At 42.1% G+C, this 26,776-nt stretch overlaps 1 protein-coding gene across 6 annotated transcripts in view; it reads left to right on the forward strand.

Moving 5' to 3' along the window:
* The window catches only part of ZBTB44 (zinc finger and BTB domain containing 44), a 32,537-nt gene extending 5,971 nt beyond the window's left edge, over window positions 1-26,566 (forward strand). Inside the window, exons 1-6 of one of the 6 annotated variants that reach the window (XM_065738547.1) lie at window positions 2,115-2,137; window positions 11,721-12,790; window positions 16,777-16,861; window positions 21,657-21,820; window positions 24,116-24,416; window positions 25,549-26,566. In XM_065738547.1, the coding sequence (XP_065594619.1) occupies window positions 2,124-2,137; window positions 11,721-12,790; window positions 16,777-16,861; window positions 21,657-21,820; window positions 24,116-24,416; window positions 25,549-25,831 (1,917 nt within the window). In that variant the 5' untranslated portion in view covers window positions 2,115-2,123 and the 3' untranslated portion in view covers window positions 25,832-26,566. Of the gene's footprint in view, window positions 1-2,114; window positions 2,138-6,802; window positions 6,839-11,720; window positions 12,791-16,776; window positions 16,862-21,656; window positions 21,821-24,115; window positions 24,417-25,548 lie in introns of those variants that run through there. The other 5 variants (XM_065738551.1, XM_065738552.1, XM_065738553.1 and 2 more) reach the window with 5 other exon arrangements.
* Window positions 26,567-26,776: the final 210 nt, after the last annotated feature.

Raw genomic sequence — 26,776 nt, forward strand, 5'->3', positions numbered from 1 at the left:
GTATGCTCTAAAGGGCCTGAAATGTTTGCTGCCAAGGTGTGTAGGAGTGGGCCCGGGGTGTGGGGCAGGTGGCCTTTGGTGTAGTGACCGCCATTCAGTGGTGCATGCAGGGAACCAAAACCTGTGCTGGTCTTGGGCAGCGATTCCTTCCTGAGCTGCGCAGTGGCTGGTTGCTGTTGGAGGAGCACAGGTGTCTCCCCTTGGTTGGCTTTTTCTGGGCCTGGGTCCTGCTGAGTGCTGGCCCTGGGCATCCACACCAGCCCTGTTGGGTAGCCAGGTGTTGGGCTGTACTGCTCCTTGAGACTGTGAAACAGGAGCCCTGCTCTTCATTGTGTGCCGTGGGAAGAGGCCATGTGATGGCTTGTCTACGCCGAGAAGTTGGGGAACTTCCTCTGAGCGAGCACAGAGGAAAACTGTGAAGGAGTTTACATCGTATTACTGTTACAGGTTGTGTGTAACAGAGAGTGGTCTTTTCTGGGTGTGTGCCTCCGGGCTGGAGCAGTAGTTCAGTCGCTGTCATCCCACGTTCTGAGGGTGTGCCTGTGTGAGGATGCTGCCCATTCACTTGTTTGGGTTTGGTTCATTTGTTTGATAAAATCAAAGCAGCAACAACAAAAACAGATCTCATGTGCTGACGGTATGAACATCTGTGGCACAAAGCACTGTTGGACCTTCCCTGTCACGGTTTGGCTGTGTGCTTTTTCGGAGAACTGGTGAAAAAACAGTTGCAGGGCAATGAATCCATTGTGAAATATCTCAGTACATTCCGTCTAATGAAAGTTGCACATTAATTCTTATTATGAAAGTATAATTCCATATGTTGTCGGACCTCTTAGCAGTTACTGCTCGTATTGTTAAGTGAGCCTCAGTTTTAACCGCTGTCTGAAAATTCACTTTTATGTGTTACGTGGAACACTAATGTGAGATTCCTACAATGAGGAGTTCAAAGTGCTGGAGGCCAGGGAAAGTGGCATTTGTCGAGTTTGCTTATTCAACCATGTGAAAGCTATATTAGGCACAGAAAGTTTATACTTTGCAGCTTCAAAAAGGCAACAAGTTAAATTAGGGTCCTTTGAAGCAGCAAGCAGTAACGTTCTGCTCTCTGAACGAACTGACTTCAGATGATCACACCAGAACTTGGACGGTGCCTAGGGAAAACAAGGGGGGAGGGATGCAGGCTGTGAGAATGCGTGGTGTTTCTTGAACGTCGACAGCAGTAGTCATCAGCACATTGCACCTGACTGTATTCCTGAAGCTCTTTGCCCTTCCTGCCCCTGTGATGCCGTTATGTACACTCTCACCTGATCCGTCTGTCGGAGTTCAGCTGGCATGTCAGGAATCTGTTGCAGCTGGCAAGCTTCAGTGGTGTTGTAAGGCACTGTGTTGTTTGAGAAAGCGACACCTATCTTCTGTATGTATCTGTAAATGTTTTAAGGAGTGTCTTTTAAGTCTTGCAAAGAAAAAAAAATAACAACTTAGTGTTGTCAGATCAGCAAGTCACGCATGGCCCGCGCTGCAGTGCTGCCCTGACTGTCGCAATCCCTTTTAATTAGATCCTGAGGTTAAGAACTGTCTTGCTGATCACTGCACTTAATGGATGCCCTGTTGGTTCTGCCCAGTGTGTGTTTCTGATGAAGTGCTGTCAGGTTGAGGTGAATGCTCTGTGAAGACCTGCACCTAGCTTCTCTAACAGACGAGGTAAGGAGCAGATGCACAGGGAGCAAAGGCACCAAAAACCCTCCCGAGAAGCTTTTGGGAGGTTAAAATAATCCTGACAAACACCTGACAAAAAAAAAGATACTAACAGTCTGGTTATTTGGGGGCCTTACAGTTAGCTGTTAGTTTAATTAAATATGTGGAGAACTGTCTCACTCTTAACTAATTAGCTTCCAGGTTATAGCTCATCTGTTACTAGGTTCTGTGTGTATAATGATGAAGCTTTAATTTCATACTGCTGGATTTGTGTTGAACTTCATTCTTTTTCTAGGGCTCCAGTTACCAGTCAATTGATGTTATGCTTTGTGAGGCTGATGATACATCTTAGGCTTTTCATCAGTGTGTTGTTTTTTTTTTTTTGAGCTTCTCTACGGAAACACTGAGATTATTGCTGAAGATAAGTCCTTATGGCACTCTGCAGGTAAATCTTTTAACCTGCTATTCCAAGTGCATGAATTAATTCTTTTTTCACCGTCTCCTTGGCTGACTTGAGGTTTCTCTGCTCATCTCTGTGTTTTCCCTCATAACTGCATGTCACCTTATTCAAATGCTTTAGTGTAATTCACATCATATGCAGTGTTTCCCTTTTTCTTCTACATTATCAAGTTGGTATGACATACGTAGCCTCAGTAAACACAGGTGGTGCCTCACTCTGTTTGGTTTCTTATTCTTCTTTCCTTCAGATTATTTTCATTCAGCCAGATTTCTGCAGTTTGATACAAACACCTGATCATATATCACTGCTGATCCTTGGGAGACGGAAACATCTTTGTGTGTTTAAATAACCAGAGCTTTGGTACTAAATATTTGAGAGATTACGTTAACACTGTTAATGATGCCAAGATTTCTGGCAGGTGTGTGCCACACAGTGAGACAGTCTTGGAGCGGTTGTTCCTCTTCCCCAACTACACTAACACCTTTTCTTGAGAATTAAAACATCAGTTTGTGTGTTTGTAATCACGGTGCTGGCTAATGGAAACATTTTTAGATTGACTTGTGATGAAAGGAGTGGTAACGTTTTGCACACCTACAACGTGATCTTTAATCTTCACATTTTATCTGGACTAGGAGTTGTAGCTGTGCTTCAGTCTCGCTGTAGTAATCTAGCACACCCCATGCCCACAGACAGAACTCTCAATTGCCTGTCAGTAGTCCCCAAGCTTTTTTGATTACAAAATGCTGTCTCTTTCAGCTTCTCCCATCAGTCAGAAGGGTCTGCTCTTGGCCACGGCCATTTACAGTGCTGTGCAGATTAATTTCCATTGCCCAGAGCCAGTGGGACCGAAACTGTTCAGCAGGTTACGTTTCACTGTGTATGACCTGAATTCCAATGCTGTGACACCTTTCGCAGCTAATAATTTCCCATTTATCTGTGAATTGGTTGTCTGATGTGAAGCTGTCTCATGACAGGCATAAGTTTGTCAGCTGCAGAGGCATCAGCAGAATGTGGTTCCTGCAGCAGAAATAAGAAGAAAGGTTTACAGTGAGACAGAATTCCCCTGCCACCTTGGGATGGGTCAGAAAAAAGCTGTGTTGGCTGTGTATTTGAGATGGTAAGGGACGAGAGTGAATCCAGAAGCGTCACTTTCATGTGGAATTGATGAGCTGCACAAGTGTCTGTTGCAAGTATGTGGCTGCTGGTAAACTTAATGACTGTGGCCCTGGCATCTGTAGCATATTATGTTCAGTCAGATGACTTCTGCTAGATGCAGGGCTTGGAAGAGCTCCTTTCTGACTTCCAGAACATGTCTGGGGCTTTCAAACAGACAGTCTGCAAAGGGGACACTGGAAGATATGTCCTCCAAATTGATAAGTTCCTTGTCTTGTTCAGTTTAATCACTGGGAAGTACGGAGGCACTTCTGTTGACCAATTCAGCTCCGTTTGTCTGCATGAATTTCCATCTTTTCTGTTGGCCTTTACTGTAGGACACTGCTCAGGCTGAAGTTTATCTTCTTATCAGCCAGCTCTCAGACTCTATGTAATGCCTCCTGCCATGTTGTCAGAGCAGGAATGCTGGATTTCCTACGTTTGATGTATTGACTTCCATGCAAATGACCAATTTGGAGGAAAACAAGATATATTATGTTTCACATTGCATACATACAGCAGCTCCTGAAAAATATTGATATAGCTAATGGCTTACGACCTTTTCTTCGTGACCTTGTGTTAGAAGAACAGCAGCTCTCTGATTTTTTTATGCCATTTTTAATATTCTGAATTACTTAGGATTAAAGCAATAGACACATTGCCTTGTTTTTCGTTACACTAAACATTGCTTTTTTCATGTATCCAGCAAATGTGGTGCTTTTGCACACAGACAGTCGTGTAATGTGAGGAAGACTTTGATCTTCTCACTCTGGCATCTGTAGACTTTCTATTCTGGGTGTTATCTTATAGAACCAGTGTAACTGAAATTTTCCAGCTAAGTAAACATCTGATTTGTTCTCAGTCTGTAACAGCAGGTATTGTGCTTGTAGTTGTTCAACATCCATGTTTTTTTTAGACCTTCAAAACTGAGGAATAAATAGAATAGCAGCCTGTTCATCTTTTACCAAACGGAGCTTAACAACGGTGCGTAGAGTGGAGTGTAAAAATCAGTACCTTTCCTCTTCCTGCCTCACAGAGGAGTTTTAGTAGTGGTAGGTTATCAGGGTCTCTAGCAGGACGGTTTGATGTTACTCACAGGCTGCTTTGTTTCTGTTCAGATCAGCTGTGAGTCAGGCAAGCGTGTGACATGGGAATGTTTTGCCAGGAGAGCAGTGGCACTTAAGGGATGGGCTGCTGGAGCTTTGGGAGTGCTGGCCTGGAGCATGCTCTGCTCAGCCAGAACTTTGGAAACCACTACAGGATGATGAGTAAGGATGACAAACAGTTTTGGTGAGCAGGTCCTGGGCTCATCATGACAAAAACTGAGGACAGAGCTGAGAATTTTAATGAATTTGGGAATTTGCACAGAAATGTGAACTCTGCCATTAGCTTTGTACGTGTTGCTTATGCCTTTACTCAGCATAGAGTAAAACACATGTTCTGGGACATGGAAGGCTTGAGTTCAGTGCTCTCAGCAGCAGCACTGGTTTCTGGTCAAACCTTAAGCCTTGATAAATATATCAATAGATAAAGCTGAAATCATGAACGTTTTTTTTTTTGTTCATTCCTAATTTGGGAATGTACTGTAGAGCTGAGTGGATTAGAATATGGATTAAAACAACAGCAATTACGGCACTGTTGCCAAAAAACAGTATCTAGGATTGGAAAGATAAACTGCAGAAATGATAAATGACTCAGAGCTGTGGCATCTTAGGAGGAGTATCAGCACCCTCTCAGTCCAGCTTGAAGCTGAAGTTCCAGTCATACAAACCTGTCTAGGATGATCTGTACTCTGCTGTCACAATGAAGCGGAATGGCATCTGTTGGTGGTGCAGAAATTACATCAGCTTTCCATCAAAATGGATATGTAAATGTTTTCTAATTGTTTTCTTGGAGCTTTTCTGCTGCAGCTGACCTACCATCTCAATTTACAATAAAATCATTTTGTGGAATAAATTGCTGTTTTTGGCACCCTACCACTGGTCTTGATGCTTTCACCAGCTCTGTGAATTAAGATGCACCTACCAGATCTGCACCACGCAAATCCACTTTTCCATCATCTGAATTGTTCTATCTCTATCCACACTAAGGAAATAGCAGTGATAATGTGAGTCACTGCTGTAACTGCCACCAAGGTTTTGCTCTGCCCTTACTCCTCTTTTTTTTTTTCTCATGACATGCTACAGTTGTGTCCCTTTCTGTTCTATTAATTTTGGGAAGACTTAAGGGATGTGTTAGGGATATGACACATTTTGTGGACGCTTCCTAAGTAATTATTTTGGGAGAGAAGCTATTGGATGCTTTTTCTCCTTGTCCTTTGCCAGTGGATGCTCTGAGTGTCTCAGAGAACTTACAGTGGAAGAGTAATGTGTGCTTTTGCACCTGCCTCTGTGTCCTTTATTCCAGTGGTTTGCCTTAATTGGTACTGAGAGGTAAAATTACCATGTGGCACAGCTCAGGACTTCCAGATGTGCTCATCTTTTCAGCAAGTTCTTGTGATAGGGATGCAGCCACTGTACTTGGGCTCTGTAAAACTCAACTGTTGCAGGCTTGTGGGGAACTTAGCTGAATCCCTGCTAATTTGTTCAGGGTTTAGAATTGATTGTGGCGTTTGTTGCCATAATGTGGTTTTTCACAGCTGTTAAATGGGCCTGCGTGCATGGAGTTGATCTTTCATCTGAAAATTATGTAGGCTATTTACAGACTCACACATCTTAAGCACAACTGTTAGCTGTAGTATTTTAGGCCACCTCTACGAATTCTGATTATGAATAGTTTCTGCCACCCTCATTACTGACTTCTGGGGGTGTGTAAGTGAGATTTGGGAAGGTCTTCTTTTGGAAAGTATCTGTGCCAGGATGCTTTTGGAGGAGGAGGTGGCAGTTTGGGAAACAACTTGCTGCTGTAGTATCTTTGGAAAGGGTTCTTACAGAGCAGAAGTGGGGAGTGTGTATACGAACTTCTCTGTTAAAATGAGGAAGCTAACATGTTTTTGGTAAGCAGCAGTAATGGTAGATGGAATCAGTGGCCTCAAAAGCTTTGGAGTATGGAGCTGTTCATAGGTTCATAAGGTTGGAAAGGACCTACAAGATCATCTAGTCCAACCATCCTCCTATCACTATCCCTACCCAACTACTAAATCAAATCCCTTAGCACCTCATCTAAACGCTTCTAAGAGTGGGTGGGCCAAAAATACTTTCTTGCACAGCAAATGGCATTGTCAAATGCAGTGCTGCCAGAGTATGGTTGGAAAGCAAAGCACACTTTCATCTGCATTCTACTCTGAAAAGGAATGTTGCTGCTAATAGTAAATAGATGGATTGTAGCATCTCTAGGCGTACTCTGTGAAATTCCTCTACGATTAAAGCTCCCAGGTGAAGTTCTCCAGAGTTTCTTATCGTGCTGTCAGCACTTTTTTCCTCTGCAGATGGGATGCGGATGTGGTGCTTCTCCACTAGTGTCAGACCTGCAGCTGGGGGGCCCTGCCTGAGGATAAAGCCCCTGAAAAGTCATCTTGAAGAAACCAAGGACCAGGTCAGCCCCAGTGCTGAACGTTGGCACGTTTGCTGCAGGATGTAGTATTCCTTTGGCCTCTGTTTATAGATTGCAGCTCAGTTTATTTCATGTTTTAACATAACCAGTGCTCATGAAGTAACTAATTTAACACTGGCTCCTTTGTGCACATACAATTTGAAGTATCCTGGAGGAAATTGGAGATCTGAACCACTGCATGCTTTTCGGGATGGTTCATTTCCCTGCTCCGTGCACCCAATGCTGCTGAAGGTTACAGGTTTGCATTCCACAGATTCCACTACACCAAAGTGAATGCTGCACATTGACGTAATTTTGAGCAAAGAAACCTTGTGTTTTCCTTCTGTGTTTCTTTTTCATTAGTACCATTAGACTCGGCAGTGGCAGGCTGACTCTGAGCTGGGTTTACTGACCTGACTTAAAATGCTGTTTTAAACAAAGTTTAGAAAGCACTGTTGGTTCTTTTGAAGTGAGACTGGTTTGTGAGCTGCAGACAGCAAGCAAGGCAAGATTTGTAGTGGGAGATAGTGCCTTGTAATAGGCCAGCTGGTACTGTTGGGAGAAACAGATGTGTGTTCAGATACGTGTTTCAAGTCTCAAATAAGAACAGCAAACTTGAAATTAAGTACACGCTAAGAACAGTTGTTCAATTTCAATTACAACCTTAATTATACTAACCAGTTGGATGCTGAGGGTGAATGGGATGCTGGTACCTGCGTAGCAGGGTGGGATGTTGACTGGTAATGTTGGTTTCTTTAATCTCTGTGTCTTACTAGCCAGATACTATCTCTGAAGCATAGAAGAAATAGAAAAGAGGTGTGCTGTGAAAGCGAGGTTAACAGCCTGGTACTTTAGCTGAAGGTGTAGGTGGGCTTTGTTCAGCCACCTGTCCCCACAGAAGGCCCCTGGGCTGCTGCTGCTCTGCAGATGGTGCTGCAACCAGTGTCCAAGGAGCAGTCTGTGTGAAGAGTGAATCTCCCAAAAGGTGACTGTAGTGATGCCATTTACACCGTGACGTCAGAGTGAATGAATGCGCCTGAGGGATCAGGGAGCAGGAGGGCAGGAATCTCCTAACATGTTTTTTTGCACTGAATACAATGGGGCGTTCACATCTCTGAAGTTTGTTGGTTTTAATATTCAGAAAAGTGGTTGTTTTCATGTTCTGTAGGAGTCTGCAGGTCAGGACGCAGAGTTTAAAGGTGGGGTGATAGTTTTGTGGTGCTAAAACTTAAGTCACTTCTGCTGTGAGGTCAGAAACTGAATGTAACAGCTCTTTGAGTCTGTGGCACTGAGTTTCCGAAGGAAGGGAGATTATTGTTGATACTGAGATTTAGGGACAGTGATTGGAGTGATAGTGCTATCAGGAGGTGCATAGGAACAGGAGCAGTCAGATCACAGAAGTAACGTTTGTCAGTTCTGTTGGAGTTTCTTTTCCCTTTACGCAGCATGCTGAAACAGTGGATGTGAGTTGATAACGTGCTCAGACTTATTTTGTGTTGACCTCAACTGACTGCTAACGAGCTCAGTTACGTTGAGCTAATTGAAGGCCAGGGCTGCATTGGTGCTTGTAGGATTACAAAAGAATCCAACCTGAATTAACTTTCAAACTAATCGTACAAAGTCTTTGGTACTGCAGCACTTACCATCAGTCTGCTTTTGCCTCGTGGTGGCTAACATTCCCTTCTCTCTGTAAGTCCTGAGATGCTCTAGTTTGAATTCTCACCTTGTCCTGGGATCAGTGGTTGGGCAAAGCCGTGAATTCCCACACATTCCCAGTGTGAGAACGCACACTGAACAACCGTTCTCCAACTGTGAGCGTCAGTGAAGTTAAAAATTGATGCACACTGAAGTGCCCCACTGAGAATATTTTACTTCTGAAACCATCTTGATATTTCTTGGTGCTTCTCTTGACCTTTGAAATGCTCTGCTGCAGCGTGGGACAGGGCAAGATGTGTGCGTGGGGACTGGGAGGAGGAGCTGTGCTGTCATCAGCTGCAAGGGAAGAGCAGGCCGCCGTGCTCTGACACCAGAAGCTCATCCCTGGTGGTGGAATTGCTGGTAGTGTATGGCTTAAAGACAAACAGCAACTTTTCAGCTGCAGCCCATGCATCACTTAGTTTACGTACCTTGATCTCCATCCCTGAAGATTCCCAGTGTACTCTGTTCATTTATGGATCTGAATAGCTTCTGAATGTAGCATCCTACACCTTAGGATCTAACTAGTGCTGTCAGAGTGTATCTGATAATGGGTAATAAGACCAAAAAGGAGACTGTCATTTTGAAATGACAATTCACAGATGTCAGACTTGGGGTGAAATTTTCCATCTCAACCCTTTACTCTCTTTCATCACTACGATTTACTGCAGCTATAAAAGTGCCCTCCGCAACTTAAAAGATTAAAAAGGAGAATTGAACCCCCCTATGACCTGTCTGAGCTTTAAGCATGCCCATCTTTTCATGTGGAAAATACTTTCATATTGTTTGAATTACCTTCTAAAGATATTTGACGTTTTCACTAGCTTCTTAGCTCCAAGTATCTGATGTTGTTTGCCCTTCCCAGCCCACCTCTTCTGATTTTCCTGAAAATAACATGCGTATGTGTACCGTGTCAGCACTGAAGCCTGTGTAGGAGCCACTTGTTTGAGTGCTGGCATGTCAGAGGAGCAAGGGGCAGTCAGGTAGAGAAGTGACTTAACAGAGCGATACCCCGCGTTACGGCAGCCACCCTGCTCCTGTCATAAATGTAAATGAATTTATTGCTGCCTTCCACTATTTTATTTTAAATTCTGTAACCAGATCAAGGTCAAGGAAGCAATAGATGAAAGGGAAAGGAAGCCCGAAGAGGGGAGAGGCGGGCAGGAAGGGGAAGCAGGGCAAGCAATGGTTCTGAAGGGAGCCTGGAGGAGGTGAGCAGAATAGAGAGCTCTGAGATGAATGGGAAGGAGGATGGTGGTTTGTCTTCCAGGCAGATAAGAATCGGGAGAATCATTTGCTTAAATTTTCCTTTGTTCATCATTATGTGTTGGTGCTGTTTCCAAGTGCCAGATCTGCTGTTGAGAGTCTTTGTGCGTGTGTTAATCTTTCTGCAGCCGGTTCCTGAGTGGTGGTTCTGGGCTCCTGGGGTGGCAGCATGCTGCTCTAGCTGCTCAGGAATTCAGAAGGAAGGGTATCCTCAGGCTGTTCTAGAATATGCTGTTACAAGATTTTACTGAGATCAATTAAATATGATTTTCATTTGATTCATGCTGGAGATCAAACAGTCTGGATCTTCAGATGCCTCTTGAGGTCAGTATGTTTTCTTTCGCTGAGGAGTGTTTTGCTTGTGCTTAACTTCTTCTTTTGCAGTAGTGTGAAATTTCATTTCAAATCCAAATGGCGTTTATGGTTTCACTCAAGCTTTATATATATTGTGAAGTGTCGGCCTGTTCTCTGGAATAGATACTTTACGTTTATGTGAAAGGCTTTGCAGTATCAAAAGTGAAATGAAGGAAACAAGAAGCCCTGTAGAGCAGGGAGCACTGACAGCTGCCACTTAAATATGTGCCCAGGTTTGTGGTGAGTTGTTCCAAACTTGCAGTGCTCTCTGTGTCTGTAGCTCCACACGAGTGGTTTGCAGGCGTGATGCAGCTCTGTGTACGTGTGAGGGGAAGGCGAGGGATGATGAGAATAAGCCGACTGACTCCAGGAAATAATCAGATCCAATTATGTTACTGATGTTCAACCACCAACTTCACCAGATGATGTTTCTGTATCATGTTAATTGTGTGAGTCACATAGAACACAGAAGACGGCGTGGAAGCTTGGGGCCTTCAGGAGGTATAACGTTACAGCTTGTTTTTCCTTCTGAGTGCAATAATTCAGAAACAGTTTCAGTGAACATATCCAACCCAACCCTAAGTTCATTAGTTGTGTGTTTTTTTTTATATCCTCTACCCTCTGCTAGCAGGGACAGGGACAGATGTTCCCGTGCAGGGGCAGGAGATGTCTAGGCATACTGCACCTAGCGTGGCACAGTGTTTTTCTGTGTATCACAGAGGAACTAAGTCATGGATCAGCTTCGTCAACGCAGAGGCATTCTGGTTTTGGATACAGATGCAGCCTTAAAGCTCTGCCAGACTGTGGGGCATACAGTCCTTCTGGTCCTCCTGGACATTGCCCAAGTCCCATGTATTTGCTTCTACACCTTGAAGAGAATTGGTCCCTAAGAAGGCAGTTTCTGGTTTTTATAAGAAAGTTGCACTCCTTGTTTATTTTTCCCGTACATGAAGCAGCATCAGGCAGTCAGTACCTGCTGTACAGCAGCAAAGCAGAGCTATTGGCAACAATTATTTTATGTTTACTAGCTTGAACTCTGCCCTCTGAAAATTCATGCTGTAGTTTCTCTAAAACTCTCCTGCTATTAAATTCCTTCTCTGGGATATTTGCCTGCTCCTTCACACTTGTAAGTGGACCAATAAAAGGTCTGTTTTGCTTAAAAGAATGATTGGACAAATTCTCTCGTGCTTAGGAGCCATGAGCAATAGTTTCCTGAGTCCAGAAAGTAAAAACAGGGATTTTTTACCCAGGTGATGGTTTCAAAGATGCTTTCTTGTCAGCGTTAAATACTTGTTTTTCTCTCAACTTTGCTGGCAGTTTGTTTTGACTGGACATCAGCAGAAACGTGGTAGGTGATATTAGTGACAGACTGCAAATAATTGTGTTTGCCTTCTTGAAAATTACAAGTAATTGCATTTCTGTAGAGTTAATCCACTGTACAGTCTGGATCTTAAAAGAAACCATGACCCTGGAGGATTGTGGTGCATTTTCTGCGTGCAGTCTTACTGTTGTGAAGCCACTTAACTTCTGCTTCCAGAAATGAAAGTGAATACTCTTCCCTTTGTTGCAGGCTACCTGTGATCTCTCATATGTGGAAAGAACGCTGGCAGAAAGGTGAAAAAATGGGTGTTAAAACATTCACTCATAATTCCCCTGCTCACAGTCAGGAGATGCTTGGAAAGCTAAACATGCTCCGCAACGATGGACATTTCTGTGACATCACCATTCGTGTCCAGGACAAAATCTTCAGGGCTCACAAGGTGGTGTTGGCAGCATGCAGCGACTTCTTCCGTTCCAAACTCGTTGGCCAAGCAGAAGATGAGAGCAAGAGTGTGTTGGACCTGCACCACGTGACAGTGACTGGTTTTATTCCTCTTCTGGAGTACGCTTACACAGCAACGCTATCCATTAATACAGAAAACATTATTGATGTGTTGGCAGCAGCCAGCTATATGCAGATGTTCAGTGTTGCTAGCACGTGCTCGGAGTTCATGAAGTCGAGCATTTTATGGAATACACCCAACAGCCAGCAAGAGAAGGTGCTCGACGCAGGGCAGGAGAGCAACGCAAACTGCAATTTTACTTCTCGAGATGGCAGCCTTTCTCCAGTGTCTTCTGAATGCAGTGTAGTGGAAAGAGCCATTCCTGTTTGCCGGGAGTCACGAAGGAAGCGCAAAAGCTACATCGTTATGTCTCCTGAGAGCCCTGTTAAGTGTAACACGCAAACAAGTTCCCCCCAAGTGCTGAATCCTTCAACTTCTTACCCGGAGTCCAGAAATCAGCCTGTAGACTCCTCCTTAGCTTTTCCGTGGACTTTTCCTTTTGGAATCGACCGAAGGCTTCAGTCTGAGAAGGTGAAGCAGGTGGAGAACTCTAGGACTTTGGAAATGCCTGGGCCCTCGGAGTCAAACAGAAGAATTGCAGATTACGTGACGTGTGAGAGCACAAAAGCCAACTCACCCCTTGTGATCGAGGAAGACGTGCGTGTCAAAGTGGAGAGGTTAAGTGATGAGGAGGTTCACGAGGAAGTATCGCAGCCTGTGAGTGCATCCCAGAGTTCCCTGAGTGACCAGCAGACGGTCCCAGGAAGCGAACAAGTTCAGGAGGATCTCCTGATCAGCCCACAATCTTCCTCTATAGGTAGGACCATTTCGGGGGTTAGATGGATGTACAGGTGGATAAGTGTGTGATAGTTGCAGTGCTACTGGGGGAGAATCTGCTAATGTTCAGATTTTATTTTTGTGAAGCTTTATTTTTTATCAATTTAATGAAATGTTACATGTAAACCATGGTGGGAGTATGGGACTTAGAGCTCATGAAGTTACTAAGCTAAGAAGGTAAGCCTGCTGCTGGACCTCTTGATGATTCAGATGAGATTGATAACCCCATTTTACCTCTGATTGTTTGACTGCAGAAATAGAAATCTTGTTTGTATCACAGGGCATGATCTCAGTGAAGTTCTATCACCAACTTTGAAAGGCTTATGGCTTATAGCCACAGAGGAACAGAATGGTTCTTTGCATCAGACATGAAATCTTGTGTAGTCATGACAGAGAGCCTTTGTAAGAAGATTTGCAGAGTAAGTGGTGGAACACTGTCATCTTAATGTCCCAGACGAAGGCAAAACCACACAGTCCTAATACAGAGTATCTTTCCATTTCTGTGGGATTTGGTTCTCACATTGCTTCTTCAAAGACTGCCAGTGCACTGCTGTGAGAAACCTTTTTCCACAAAGGACAATTTGAAGCTAGTTTTGAGTTCTTCTAGCAGGCTGTTCCTCATTAATGGCTAGTATTTAAAGGTAGTTACTGTAATAATCTTTTTTTCCTCTTTGTACAGAATGCATTGAATTACTATTAGTGGGTCAGAAGACGGGCGTTTTGCAATATATCTAGTTTAATTACCAACATTTTGCCCAGGCCAGCTATTTTGCCTTCAGTTAAGTGGCTTGACCTGTGCTTGGTAGAGTTTGTTTACTGAAAGATGTTTAATAAAACTTATTTTATTAGAAAACCGTAAGGATGCAGAATGTGCTGGTCTGCTTCGTCCAAGTAGTGTTTACATGAAAGGCTAAGTCAGTTAATTAAAATAAACTAAAACAAAGTAAATAAATGTAGCCTGCATCAACTCTTTTTCTTTGGTCAGTGCAGCACTGTGGTGTTCTCTGCAGGAAGCAGAGCTGACCATTCTGTATTGTTAAACTAGCACAGGTCATATTCACTAAAAAGAAACAAAATTATCCTCCCTTTGTGCCATCCTTCCAGACTTCATCTTGTTTCTGTTCATCAATTTATGTAGCTCTTATGTTGACATTTTAGGTCAGTAATGCTTTTTCCAAATCAGAATGTTTTATTTATTGCAGTGAGTGCTGTTAACCTTTTCTGAGGAGCAGACTTAAGCTGAGGATTGCTAAATCTATGTAGCTTTTTTCAAAATAATGCATAGATGAGAAACTAAAAGAAAGTTTGCTTGATGGGTGGTTGCCAGGAAAAGTGATCTTTGTTTAAAAGCATGTTTTGTTTGACTCTGCTGTTAACCCATTGTAGTAAGAGCACAGAATAGATCTCACCAGGGCAGAGAGAGCAGAGATGCAAATTATTGCAGCAGCATAGCTGTACAGTGATAGACGAAATAGAAAAAGTACAAATGATGATTAGGTAAAGTTAAAAATAGTGTATCAAGTCAAAGGAGGGAACCTTACTAACTAGAAAGACCATATCTAAGAGCTTGAAAGAATAAACCAGGTAGAATTTCTGAATCACACAAAGTCCATTGAAGCATACTGTAATACCCAGGCACCTTGCTGTACCTTGCTCTTGCTGAGAATTGCTTTAGCTGTTTCCCTCATCTGTGAAGTGATTTCTGTTGACAAGCAGCTCTACATATCCATCTTCGAGAGGTATCTGTTTTGAAGCCACGTGGTGTTTGATGGAAAATCTTGCATTTTCTCTTTCCTGGGGTTTGTACCACTGAGGTCATGTAGGTGACCTTTTGTATGCATGGAGTGGAGGATCTCAGGCCTAAGATGTCTCTTACTGGGAATATTAGAACAGCATGTTCTTCTTTAAAGGGCTACGTAGAGAAACAGTGCGCTAGCCAGCCCTAAATCTTCAGTGTGCAAGTCTACTCTTTGTCATTGAGTGTTTGAATTAGCATTTAGCAGTCTTTGCATAATATTATTAACTGTCCTGATAACAGTTTTCATTCACACTTTCCTATAAAGAGAAACAAGGCTGTCATTTTTAGCACAGTTTGCCCATATCAGATACACGATAAAGGTGCTCTTTGTAGCTCAGAAAGCACTTTTTGCCTCCCAAAGATATATTTCTTCATGCAGGAATATAAAGACCAGTCAATGGAGGCAGCAAGATATGTTAAAGTACAGCTTTCTCCTCTCAACGAATTTTCCTTGTATAATTGCATATATTTATCTCAGTGTTTTATAATGCATTTGTAAAAGTGTTCTTGCCTTTTATTTCTGGTATTGCAAAAGCTCTTCTTTGCTCTTTGGGCAATTTCAAGAATTACTCATTTGCAATTTATTGTATTTGAAGGCACTTTATAATACAGAAGGTGTGAAGCAGGGCCTTGATAAATAAGTCATTATAGCAACAGTAATAGCTGTGTCTGGGAAGATACTTTCTTAACTCATTAACAGTTTCCATTGGAGAGATGAAGGCATAAAATTAAACCTAAGAGGAATTTGGATTATTTTTCAGTTGACTTAGGTAAGTACAGCATGAGAAAGAAGGATAAATCGAAACGGAATTAACTGTTGTAACTTCATATTGCTGAATTTCCCAAGTATAGTTTGTCAGTTCATAGGAAAATTAAAAGAATTGATTGTGCTAGTGTTATTTTAAAACTGCTAGAGATGCAGATTGCTCCCATCACTAGCCCTGTAGCACAGGGTCACAGTAAGGCAGTAAGCCCGTGTTTCTTCAGTTTTACACTTTGTCTGACATTTGACATTGTAGACCCAGTGGTGCTTTATTTTCCAAGAGTGTTTTAGAGAAGGATTCCTCTATTCAAATTGCTCATGTCTTAGAAAGAATTGTTAGCAACAGCAGCAAGAGCAGCATCTAATGCTGAATGAGCTGTGCTCATTCTCAGAATGTAAGTGTGGAGAGAGAAATCTCATTCTCTCGTCTGTTGGCATCTCAGAGGGATTCTGTGGTAGAAGCCCAAAGAGTGTGTGGCTTCAGAAAAGCTCAGGCTGTGTGGTATTGTTAAGGATATCTTAAGGAGTCAGGATGGGCTTCCTTCCACACTGCTTCCAAGTGGTGGATGTGCTACTAATCATACACTTGTATTGATTTGGGAACTGCTGTTTTGGAAAGAAGCGATAGCAGCCCTGAGTCTTTTCAAGTCTGGTGGAATTCAGCCATTCACTTTTCTCATCTCTCATTACACACCCAGACCTAATCAGAGAAAGGTGAGAAGACCCATTGTGCTTTCTGCACTGAGGTTGGAGAGAGAACTACACAAGGTTTATCATAGTGGTTGCACGTAACCAAAGTAGAAGGGGTGTTCCACTTGTCTAAATGTTGCTGCACAGAACAAACCTCTTGAGTAGTTTTCTGTGTATGTGTCTCGTTCAAACAGATGTTGGGGCTCCTTTGTTTTGCATTTACAATTTTTTGGATGGCATCTTAGCAATAATTGAAGGTATTATCAATGAACGTATATATAGAGGAGAGGTTTGGGATGCAAAAGGAACAGATCTGAACTCTGTTGCTCTTGAAAATGGAAAGTCTTGAACATGGATGAAATATGCCCTGTAGGTGACAGTAACATTTCTACTTTGCTCTGTTAGTAATGGACATGTTTTGTAAACTCTGGCTGCATTTAACATAGATTCTTTTCATTTTCTAGGTGTGCCAAATATTTGCCCTTTATTGAGTTGTCCATTTACTAGATAATCTGTGCAGAGGAGAAGTTGAAGTTGGAACACGTTGCTTCTCAGTTTTCTAAGTGATTTTCCCAAGATAATTTTAGTATCTCACCACCCAGGAAGCACTCCCTCTCAGAGATTTGGCACAGCAAGCTGTATGTGTATTTACCTCCCCCCTCAGCCCTTTTTGAACACGTATTTGCATTAAAGTTGCCCTTTTTTCTTTGCCTAGGCTCAATGGACGAGGGGGTTACGGAGGGATTACCCACACTGCAAAGTACCTCTGGCACTAACGCTCATGCAGATGATGATGATCGGTATGTACCAATGTAGTGTGCAAACTGTTCTGCAGCAAGTGGTATGTGGTAATTAACCTACCCAGCCCTAATCCCAGAATGTTTAGCTGTTCGTACATATACTCCCCTGTGATGATCAAAGTACAATCAGTGCCTGAAGGATCGGATGCTTTAGAAGAATGTAGGTGATGAAAGTCAGAGTTTGCTTACTTGTTGCTTTTCATTTCCTGTCTGTTTTCAGGCTGCACTGGTGAAGAAAGATACTCATGTCTTTGCTGTTTCTTCATCACTGCTCTATATTAACAAATAATAGCACAAAGATCTTTATTGTGAGACAGGTATGGTTGTTGCATGCATGCTAAAGCTGACGTAAGGCCACAAAGACAACAAAACAAAATAGCTGATGGTGGCTTCCTCAGACACTTCTGTTCCCATAAAACACAGAGCAGACAGGGCAGCCTTGTGGTTTTTCTCCCCAAACTTTCACTGCATCTTTTTACCAAGATGCTGTGTGTTGTTGCCTTTACATATTTAGCAGCCTTTTGCTGTGCTGAGATGAGCAATTTCTTGTGGGAATCCCTTGTAAGGGCAGGCTGGCTCAGAAGGCAGAACTCAGGTCTGTTTGGTGGAAGGTGTATGGGGGTGCTGCTGGAGCAAAGGGATGCACCTGCAGTTGGCTTACAAGGGTGTGCACCATTGGTTTGACTTTTGTTTCTTGGCTTTTGTCGTATGTGTCAAGTATGGTGTACAGATAGCTACTCAGTTTCTAAGCAGAAGTTTTTAAATATTGACAGGCTCACTTTTGCATACTGTTTTGTTAGACAAGTTGATCTGAGATGTGCCAACCTTTGGGAGTTGTTCCAGAAACTGTGTCAAGTGAAACTCCATAGAGATAACTATGAAGAGCTGCATTTTCATAGCTCTAAAATCTTCCCTGCCATTTCCATCTAAAACTGTCTCATCATAGGATTAAATCTGAAGGGAAGATAACTGTCTAAAAGTGATTCTGTGTATGACAGAAGATTTTATGGATCTGCTAGAAAACCTCAGTGTAAATAAATATCCAAAGGTATTTTCAGCAGTGATTTATTTCAGAGTTTTCCCATGAAATTATAGAACTTCCACGCAAACTGAGTAGAAAAATTAAAAATACATAAGACCCTTTTAACACTCTGTGAATTTCTGTCAAAAGATCACTTTCATGCAGACAAGAAGAGTACTTCCCTGAGTTTATGACCAAGTTTGAAATGAACTGATCTCAGAATATCAGGACCATCATAAAAATGCACACATGGCACATTGTTTCTATAAAAGTAGGAGAACTAGTAGCTGTGGAAATTTAGGACAATTTTAGACTCCAAAACTAAGGTTTTCTGTCCAGTTGAATGAGCAGAATGATGCTTTCAAGTCGTAAGACCATTTCTTTCACGTGCATATGTGTATTGTGCCTGTTAGGCTGGGGCAGTGTGTTCTGATAAGTAGTGACAGCCCTTCAAGCACGGCACTTCTGAATTGTTTCAAGCACAAGATGGGCACATTAACAGGTGAATGTGAGCTGTCATTTACTGAGCAGCAATTGGGATGCACAGTTTGGGGTGCATAAAATGAGATACTGCAGAATTTTTAATAGAATCCAACAAAATGAAAACGTGATCAAGAAATCACGTAAATGGAGAACATTTCACTTATTGTTTGGTGGCTTTTTTAACGGACCTGTAGTCCAGGCTGCACATCACTGTCAGCGTGGAAACAATTGTAGATATTACAAAATTTAGGATGTTTTATCTCTTGATTTTCTTTGCTAAATAGTTAACACAATGAATTGGTCATCTTCAGTAGTCAGTGCTTCTTGATGGGCAGGTCGCATATAAGTGTGGTCAGTTTAACAGGCGTGCAGGGATCTGTTAAGTATGGAAACCACCATTTCACAGTGATTTCTGTTCCATTCTTTCCCTGAGCTTTCACTTCAGGATTCTGACACGCTTCTGGCTGGTTTAACTCTTAGTCTCTGTATCACGTTCATGGCTGCATTTAAAAAGAGATTGCAAAGACAGTTACAAAAGATCCTAACATCCAATGTAACAAAAGTCTGCATATGTCTAAAACACTTGCTATTTATGAACAGAGGACATTTTTAGGCTCACTGAGCGTTCTGGCATTTACATTTGTCAGTGTTCAGTTCTACATCATTGAAGATGTGTGTAATCTGTTGGTGAAAGAGGGAAAATCTTGCAAGTAGTATATCTATCTTTGTATACATCTGTTAGAGAAGTTCTGCCAGATGTCAGACAAGTCTCAACTATTAAATGCCCCATTTGTCACAAATTTGAAGTCATGAGAAACTGAGTATCTATGGGGAAAAGGAAGTGGGGAAGAGACAGTAGGAATGTGATTAAGTGTAATTTCTTTGTTGTGCCAACGTGTGCAGTTATGTCACATAGGCATTTCAGCCTGCTTGCAATTCGGGAATGGCCAAGGATGTGCCAGTCACTGGTAGCTGGAGAGCCCCTTATCTTCTCTGACCAGCCTTTCTTGTTATGAAGATTTTACATAGAAAACCAAATCATTATTTTAAATTTCTTCTAGGGAGATTGTCCCCTAGCACATCTCCTTTCAGTTTTCATTGCAGGGAACCTGGCACCATTACAGACTTTGAGGATGAGCTAGCCTGAGCAAGCTGGAAACAAAAGGAGGGCTGTGGTTCCCAATTTCTGCCCTAGTTTGAGGAAACCTTTTTTGAAGGGATTTATCCCTTGGCCAAATGGTGTGATAGTTCTCAAATACCGTCTGAGTGAACTCTGTTATTTGTCTAATGATCTGCTGAAAGAGAAACAGGAGTGCTAGAAATTTGGTTGGGCAGATCAGAACGTAGGTTAGCAAATAACCTCATCTGTTGCAGGTGCATGTGGTGAGGCATCTTTTTTGGACTCTGGAGTGGCAGGCACCTGTTCTGCAGAAGCGTTCCCCTTAGCAGAGGTCAACAAGTTTGTGAGCATCAGTCTTCTCCGCAGTTCTTTAGGACACAGTTATGTATTAAAAGAAGTAAAGGACAATAAAATTGCTTGTCCAGTTTTCAAAAATTGGTACAGCTCTCAGCTGGCTTGTAAAAACAGCACGGGCAGTGGGTTCTCATAGCAGGTCTGCTGTAGATGTGCAGTTTAAGCTTGTCTCAGTGGCTCCTCAGGACTCATTTTGGGTCCAGTTTGGCCCATTTGCTGCTCCTGCTCAGCACTAACTGAACACGTGGTCAGGCTGCAGCCAGAGATGTGCTGCTGTATCTGGTTTGTGCTGCCTGGGACCAGCTTATCCAATATTGTGGGTAAGATTATCATCACGCAGGAAGGAAACTTTGTACAATTTCCAATGCTGACTTTTCTTAGGGCAGATATTATTCCAGTTCCAGGCCAGAAATCATTGCTTTTATGGACTGATTGATACTAAACTTCTGGAATAGACTCTTACCTTGTGTATATCAAGCAGTGCTTGATGCCATCTCACCAGATAAATATTTCAGCTGGAACTTTTGCTGCTGAGACCCATCATTTGTACCCAGAACTCAGAATCTTGGTTCTTGAAGTTCTGTTGGCATTTATTTCCAAGGTAAATACAGTTAAGGTGTTGATTTTAAAGTGGTGATCCCAGTGCTTATTTTTCTGTGCTAATCTTATCTGTGGATCTTTGTGTGTCAGATAGGAGGATGTATTTGTCAAACTCCTTTTGGAATTCCTGTTGGAAGTCCAGAAATTCAACCTTACCTAGAAACTAATGAAGTGGGTTTGAGATGGACGTCTCATTTGTTCAGTTAGGGAGACCTTCTGACTGCCTTCAACAGGAGACATTGTACTTTTTTCACTGTGCATTTAAGACATCAGAGTTTAGTAAAACTGCATTGTTCTGGCCATGGTAGTTGTGACCTGCAGGTGAGATTCAGGGTCAGAGCAGATTCCTGCTGCCAGTGACGTCTGATCTGCCATCAGGCTGTGAGCAAGCTGAAGTGTCTATTTTGTCAAAAAAGATAGACTTTAATGCTCAGGAAAGGGAAATCTCAGGTAAGTACATATTCCTGTTGTTTTTCTGTTCATACCAGCATAGATGTTTCTATTTCTCTGTGCCCTTTGGCAAAGTGCATTGCCAGAGGACTTGGATTATAGCACTTAAACAGTTTGCAGCTAGAGGCTGTGCAGGAGCAATTAGTCTTAAATGAATTACTTTGAAAGTTAAATTGTTCTGTTATTATAGTCTGCATGCTGTTTTTCCAGCACAATGCTTGAGGTATTCTGATAGAGCTGATTGAATCAGATACCAAAAAGTATTGATGAATTAGATTAATATTTTAAATTTAGGACTGTGTAATTGTAGATGCTAGTGTTTGTTCATGGAACATGAATTGAAATGAAAATGAATTGGCTTTCATTTCATTTGTAAATATCACTGAAACTGCAAAATAAACCTTTTCTTTCCAATTTACTTGGTTCTTTAAATTCCTCCTCAGGGACTTGTGACTGGTTGTAAATCATCAATATGCATGATAAAATGCCCGTGCCTGAAAATGGCATTCTGCTGGTGTTGAGACCTGCTGTGTAAAGGAAGAAACACAAGCTATTCTCTCTGTTCAATGAATATAAAACTCAGGATGCAGGTCAGACATAGAGCTGTAGAGAGGAAGAGTTTTCCCATGTAAATGTAGATCTCAACAGAAGTGCAAGAGGCCAGGTTTTTTTTCCATCTCATATGTTCAAGGTTTGGATTTCCACAGACATAGCTTCTCATTTTTTTCTCTAGCATGCTTGTAAATCAGTGAATTTTTTCTTTGTAGTTTGGAGAACGTTCAGTATCCCTACCAACTCTACATTGCTCCTTCTACCAGCAGCACAGAGAGACCCAGCCCAAATGGTCCAGATAGACCTTTTCAGTGTCCAACCTGCGGGGTCCGGTTCACTCGCATTCAGAACTTAAAACAACACATGCTTATCCACTCAGGTAAGGAACTCTGCTATTTCCAACAATTACTAATTCATAGACATGCAGAGGTCTGCTCACTGTGCCACAAATACAGTAATACAGTTCTTTTTTAATCACTTGCCAGGTGCAAGAGAATTGATTTCAGAAAGATTGGGTAGGGAGGTACGTCTGGCTGGATGCTTGTTCTGATACAATAGATGTGACTGATAGCTGCACTCGTGGATAATTAGCATTTGTGTGGACTGAAAAAACGTGCCTAGAAGACATCTGAATAAGTTCTTCTCACAAGAAAGATTTAAGATGGAATCTCACAGTATACTTAGCTTTTTTATCATACTAAAGAAGTGATGTAGGTTGAAATAATTCTTCTTAGAGATCATAATTGTCTGCTCTGATTTAGAGAATTGCAGCCATTAGAAAATATGTCATCTTGTGTCTTTGCTTTGAAGAACATCATAGAGTTTCTGCAAAAATGGTAGTTGAATTAGTTTGATGGTGAATTCAGTTTCTACAGATAGTACAGGCAGCAAATGGTTTGTGCAAATGCCTCTTCTGAGTCTTGATCCCAAAGTGGTTGAGTCCATTTTCAATTCTTACCTAAGTACACACTCATAATGTCTTTGCTGTTGGTACTGTTCAAGACTTTTCAGTGGTGTCCAGCAAGAACATCGACATTTTAGTGAATGAAGGGAATATGGAGGGATTGCTATAACTGAGCACTAAACTTAACAGTTCTGCATCTCTTAGTTTGAGATTGACTCTTACCTGCACTCAGATGTTGTCCCATTTTTAGGCAGAGCAACCACAAATGTCGAGGCATAAATTCTTCACTGTCAGCAGTTATTTGTCAAATGCCTTCAAGCAAAATGGCCATAATGTGTTTAGGTCAGCAATGAAAATACTTTTAGTCTTCAAAAACCCAAACCGTATGGACGTATCTGTTGCAAAATTATCCAAAGGGGGTTTCTTAAGTTGTAGCTGATGGCAGAAAGCTGCAGCAAAGCACCTCTGGCAGACCTGTCGAATGGCTGCCCCTGGGCAAAATTAGAAGAGAACACTCTTTTAAAGAGTAATTATTGTGCAGAATGTGCAAAATGTGTTCTCAGACCTTGGAAGTGTTAGAAATGTTTTCACATGAGCAAAGTGGATGAAGAGATTTTCCTCAGACCATCTGAGGAAATAGGTGCCCTTGAACAGTTTGCGAGCATGAAAAGCTCCACGAGATGATATCCTAGAATATTAACTTGTTTTCACATGCTTAACAAGGAGTTTCAGTGTAACCTTAACTACAGCTTTCTCTGTGTAAAAGCCCCAATTAAAAGTTCAGCTCCCACTTTGAACATAAGGAAAGCAGAGTGAAAGACCAGTGGAATTAACGGCCTGGGCTGATGCGCATTCAGCCCTTTGAAAAAGTCTTTTTTACCCCTTGACAGCCCTGTTATGAATAGAGCTCCATATTCCGGATTCTTGGCCTCGTGTTTGGATTTCCACACCTTCTGGAGTTCAGACTCTTTATTTAACTTTTTGGTGATTCAGTCTTTTATGCTGTAATAGTTCTGTTTGGGTGTGATTACACACTCCAAGGCGCTGCAGCATGTTGCAGAGCTCATATGTTTTGGGGTTTTATTAGTGCCTGTGAAAAACGAACTAGTAACAGGATGACTAAATTAAAACAAGAAAAAAGGGAAAGCGTGAACTTCAACTGTCTTTGTCTGTCCTGCAAGGTTGCTACAATTCTTGTAATATAAGGGTTCCCACACAATATAAAGGCTTCTGCTTTACTTTTTGATCACCATTCCTGCTGCATTACAGGGGGAACCCTGTGCACAATGTCCCCCCTGCCAGAGCACGACTCTGAGGCCAAAGGCGGCAAGAAAAAGACATTGCAATTAGGGGTAGTCTGATAATTGCATTGTTGGGAGCCAGTCTGGCACAAGAATCTGCCAAGATCAAAAGAATTCAGAGATGTTTGGAGATGACAGCTGCAGCAGATCCTTTCTGGCTGTGGCTCAGCATCTTAATCATGGTGTAATCCATGGAAACTTATGTTCATTTTGAACTGTGAGGAAGAAGAAACGTAAGCATTAAAGATGGGTTACGTAATTACGAAATAGATTAGCAGCTGGTTCTGAAAAGCTGCAGCTATGTGCTAATGGTTTTGCCATTGTAAAGTTCAGTGGAGTGCTTCTTCTGAGATCAGTGCTTCGCTGTGACTGGACGCTGCTCCTGTCCTTGTGCCATTAGAAATCTGGAAGGATTTTGCCAGTGATGTCTCAGTTCAAAGGGTGAACGTTTGCTGCTCTCTTTTTGCAGGCATTAAACCATTTCAGTGTGACCGCTGTGGGAAAAAGTTCACCCGAGCTTACTCGCTAAAGATGCATCGCCTGAAGCACGAAGGTAAACGCTGTTTCCGGTGCCAGATATGTAGTGCCACTTTCACTTCCTTCGGGGAATACAAACACCACATGCGGGTTTCCCGGCACATTATCCGCAAGCCTCGGATTTACGAGTGCAAAACATGCGGCGCCATGTTCACCAACTCTGGAAATTTAATCGTTCACCTGCGGAGCTTGAACCATGAAGCATCAGAGCTAGCAAACTACTTCCAGAGCAGGTGAGGTGCACAGCAAAAACCTAACAGGGAAACTTGCTTTTTTTTTTATTATTTTTTTCCTCTTTTCTTTTTTTTCTTAAATCATCTTTTCCTGCTTTCAGGGCAGCCTGCTGTGCCTCTCATCAGGTTGCTGGCTAATTTGAGTCAAATTCATTCTTGCACCACTATCTGTTATATCTGATGTGTTTTACAGCATGTGAACTTCATAGGAGGGCACTGAAGAACTCAGTGGTATTCAGAAACTGCTTCTAGGCGACTTAATTTATGTTTTCAGTTATGTCCGTGGGCAGACTAATGGAGTTAAGCCATGGCATTCTACACTATACTGTCTGTGGAGTCCTGTTTATGATTTAAGATTCGAAATGTTGTCCACAGACTGTTTGCTTACGTAGGGGATAGACGTGTGACTTCATTGTAAGTGTTTGTTTAATGGTGGATGTTGTGGAAAGATTGCATGAGTCCATACCTGTTTAATTTTCCAGGTAAGCTGTTGCTAAATGATTGGACTAACAGAGTGTGGTATCTTTAAATAGCTACCAAACTGTTGTCCATAGAGGATCAGGGAAGGAGATGGAATTCAGCTCTTTTCACATGAGTGTGATACCTGTGCCCATCACAAAGCACTGTTGCAGTTGGCAGCCTTCTTATACTGTCAGAAGAACCTTTGCTTCCTCACCTCACGCTCCTGTTTACAGCCTGTCCACCCTGAGTGCTGCTGTTTCTTGGGTGCATCTTATCTTGGGTGGAAAAGGCCCACATCTTTGCCAGTGCTGAACTAATTTTTGTTTCTGTTTTTAATGGCTGAGTGTTCCCTTTTGTCAACGAGGTTTTCAGTGCCATGTGATGTTCCGATCATTAACTTTCTTTCTCGTCAAGCTGATAAAATCTAAATAAGCTACTGTGCAGGAAATATGGATGCACAGCAATGCCAAATAGATGTTGTTGAATAATTTTTTCTGTGTGTTTAAATGAGAACCAGTTACAGTGCTTAGTGAGGCATGCTGCTGTGAAGATCTGAGAACGATGCAACGCAGTTTGCAGCTTGTATAATGTAACTGATGCAAAGAAACTGATACCTCCAATGTTTGTGTGAGAAGTGACGTTTCTCTTCTGTCCTTTGCCCCTCTTCTAGTGACTTCCTAGTACCGGACTACTTAAACCAGGAACAAGAAGAGACCCTCGGGCAGTATGAGCTAGGGGAGCATGGCTTTGAAAGCAACTCTTCTGTCCAAATGCCTGTCATTTCACAGGTCTCGTCAACTCAGAATTGTGAAAGCACTTTCCCCTTGGGGTCTCTGGGTGGGTTGGCAGAGAAGGAAGAAGATGTGCCAGAGCAGCCAAAGACTAACGCCACTGCTGAGGCAACTGCAGGTGACCCTCCAAAACCGGAGCTGTCATCTATTACTATTGAATAATTCATGGTTTGGTTTCATTTTTGTTCTTTGGAAAGTGCCTGTGTTTGGTCCTGTACATTTTAATTTAATTTTTTTAAACAAAAGTGGGGAGATTTTCCCTTTTTACTTTGTAAGCTACGCTTTAAACAGGAAACTGCAACAGATGTTACGTTATTTTTCATGACTGAATGATCACTTCTGTGAAAATATTTAAGACTGAATGCACAAAAAGATCTTGTCAAACATCATGGAAGCTGTGATACACTTCTAAAGAAGAACAACTGATTCAGATCACTTTAACTATTTCTTCTTCCACAGTTAGAACAGCTCATTAAGTTTCTCTTGCTTCTGCAGACCCTCTGGTTAAGGGAAAGAAATCAGAGGAAACCTTTTTAAAATGACAAACAACAGGATGCATTGGAAATCATTACTGAACAGCTTTGACTAGTTTTGAGTGGATGCTTTAATCTTCTGCATTAAAAAAAATGACATTTCCTATCTCTGTGCCTGCTGTTTTTCAAAGTGCTTACTGTAACCCTCTGCTTGGAAATGGTAAGCATTTTTGAAACTTAACAGTCACACATTTTTAAAAACACATTGTCCCTTTTCATCTCAGATAAATCAGTTTTGACAAACCAAGTGATGTCATGCCAGGTATTCCTTCTTCTTATATTTCAGTCCTTTTAGAAACTGCTCGATCACATAGCCTGGCTGGATTTGCCAGGGTAAGGTTAGGCATGGAAATGCTACGGTCAAGAAAATGCTAACAGCACATGATGAAGTGAGGAGGTTAGGGTTAGGGTATAACCACGTATGCCTGACAAGCATCTCTGACTGTATCTTTCTGTAGAAGGGAAACCACGTGTGACAGTGAAGGTTTTCCCAAACTGAAATCCGTAAATCTTGGCCACATTGCTTGCAGTTCTGGTCACTTCTTCCTGTCATATATACTGTATCTTTCTAATC

This window comes from Cyrtonyx montezumae, unplaced genomic scaffold (genome assembly GCF_038088225.1).
Source record: "Cyrtonyx montezumae isolate F1298 unplaced genomic scaffold, pur_monq_1.0 scaffold_22, whole genome shotgun sequence".
Lineage (NCBI taxonomy): Eukaryota > Metazoa > Chordata > Aves > Galliformes > Odontophoridae > Cyrtonyx > Cyrtonyx montezumae.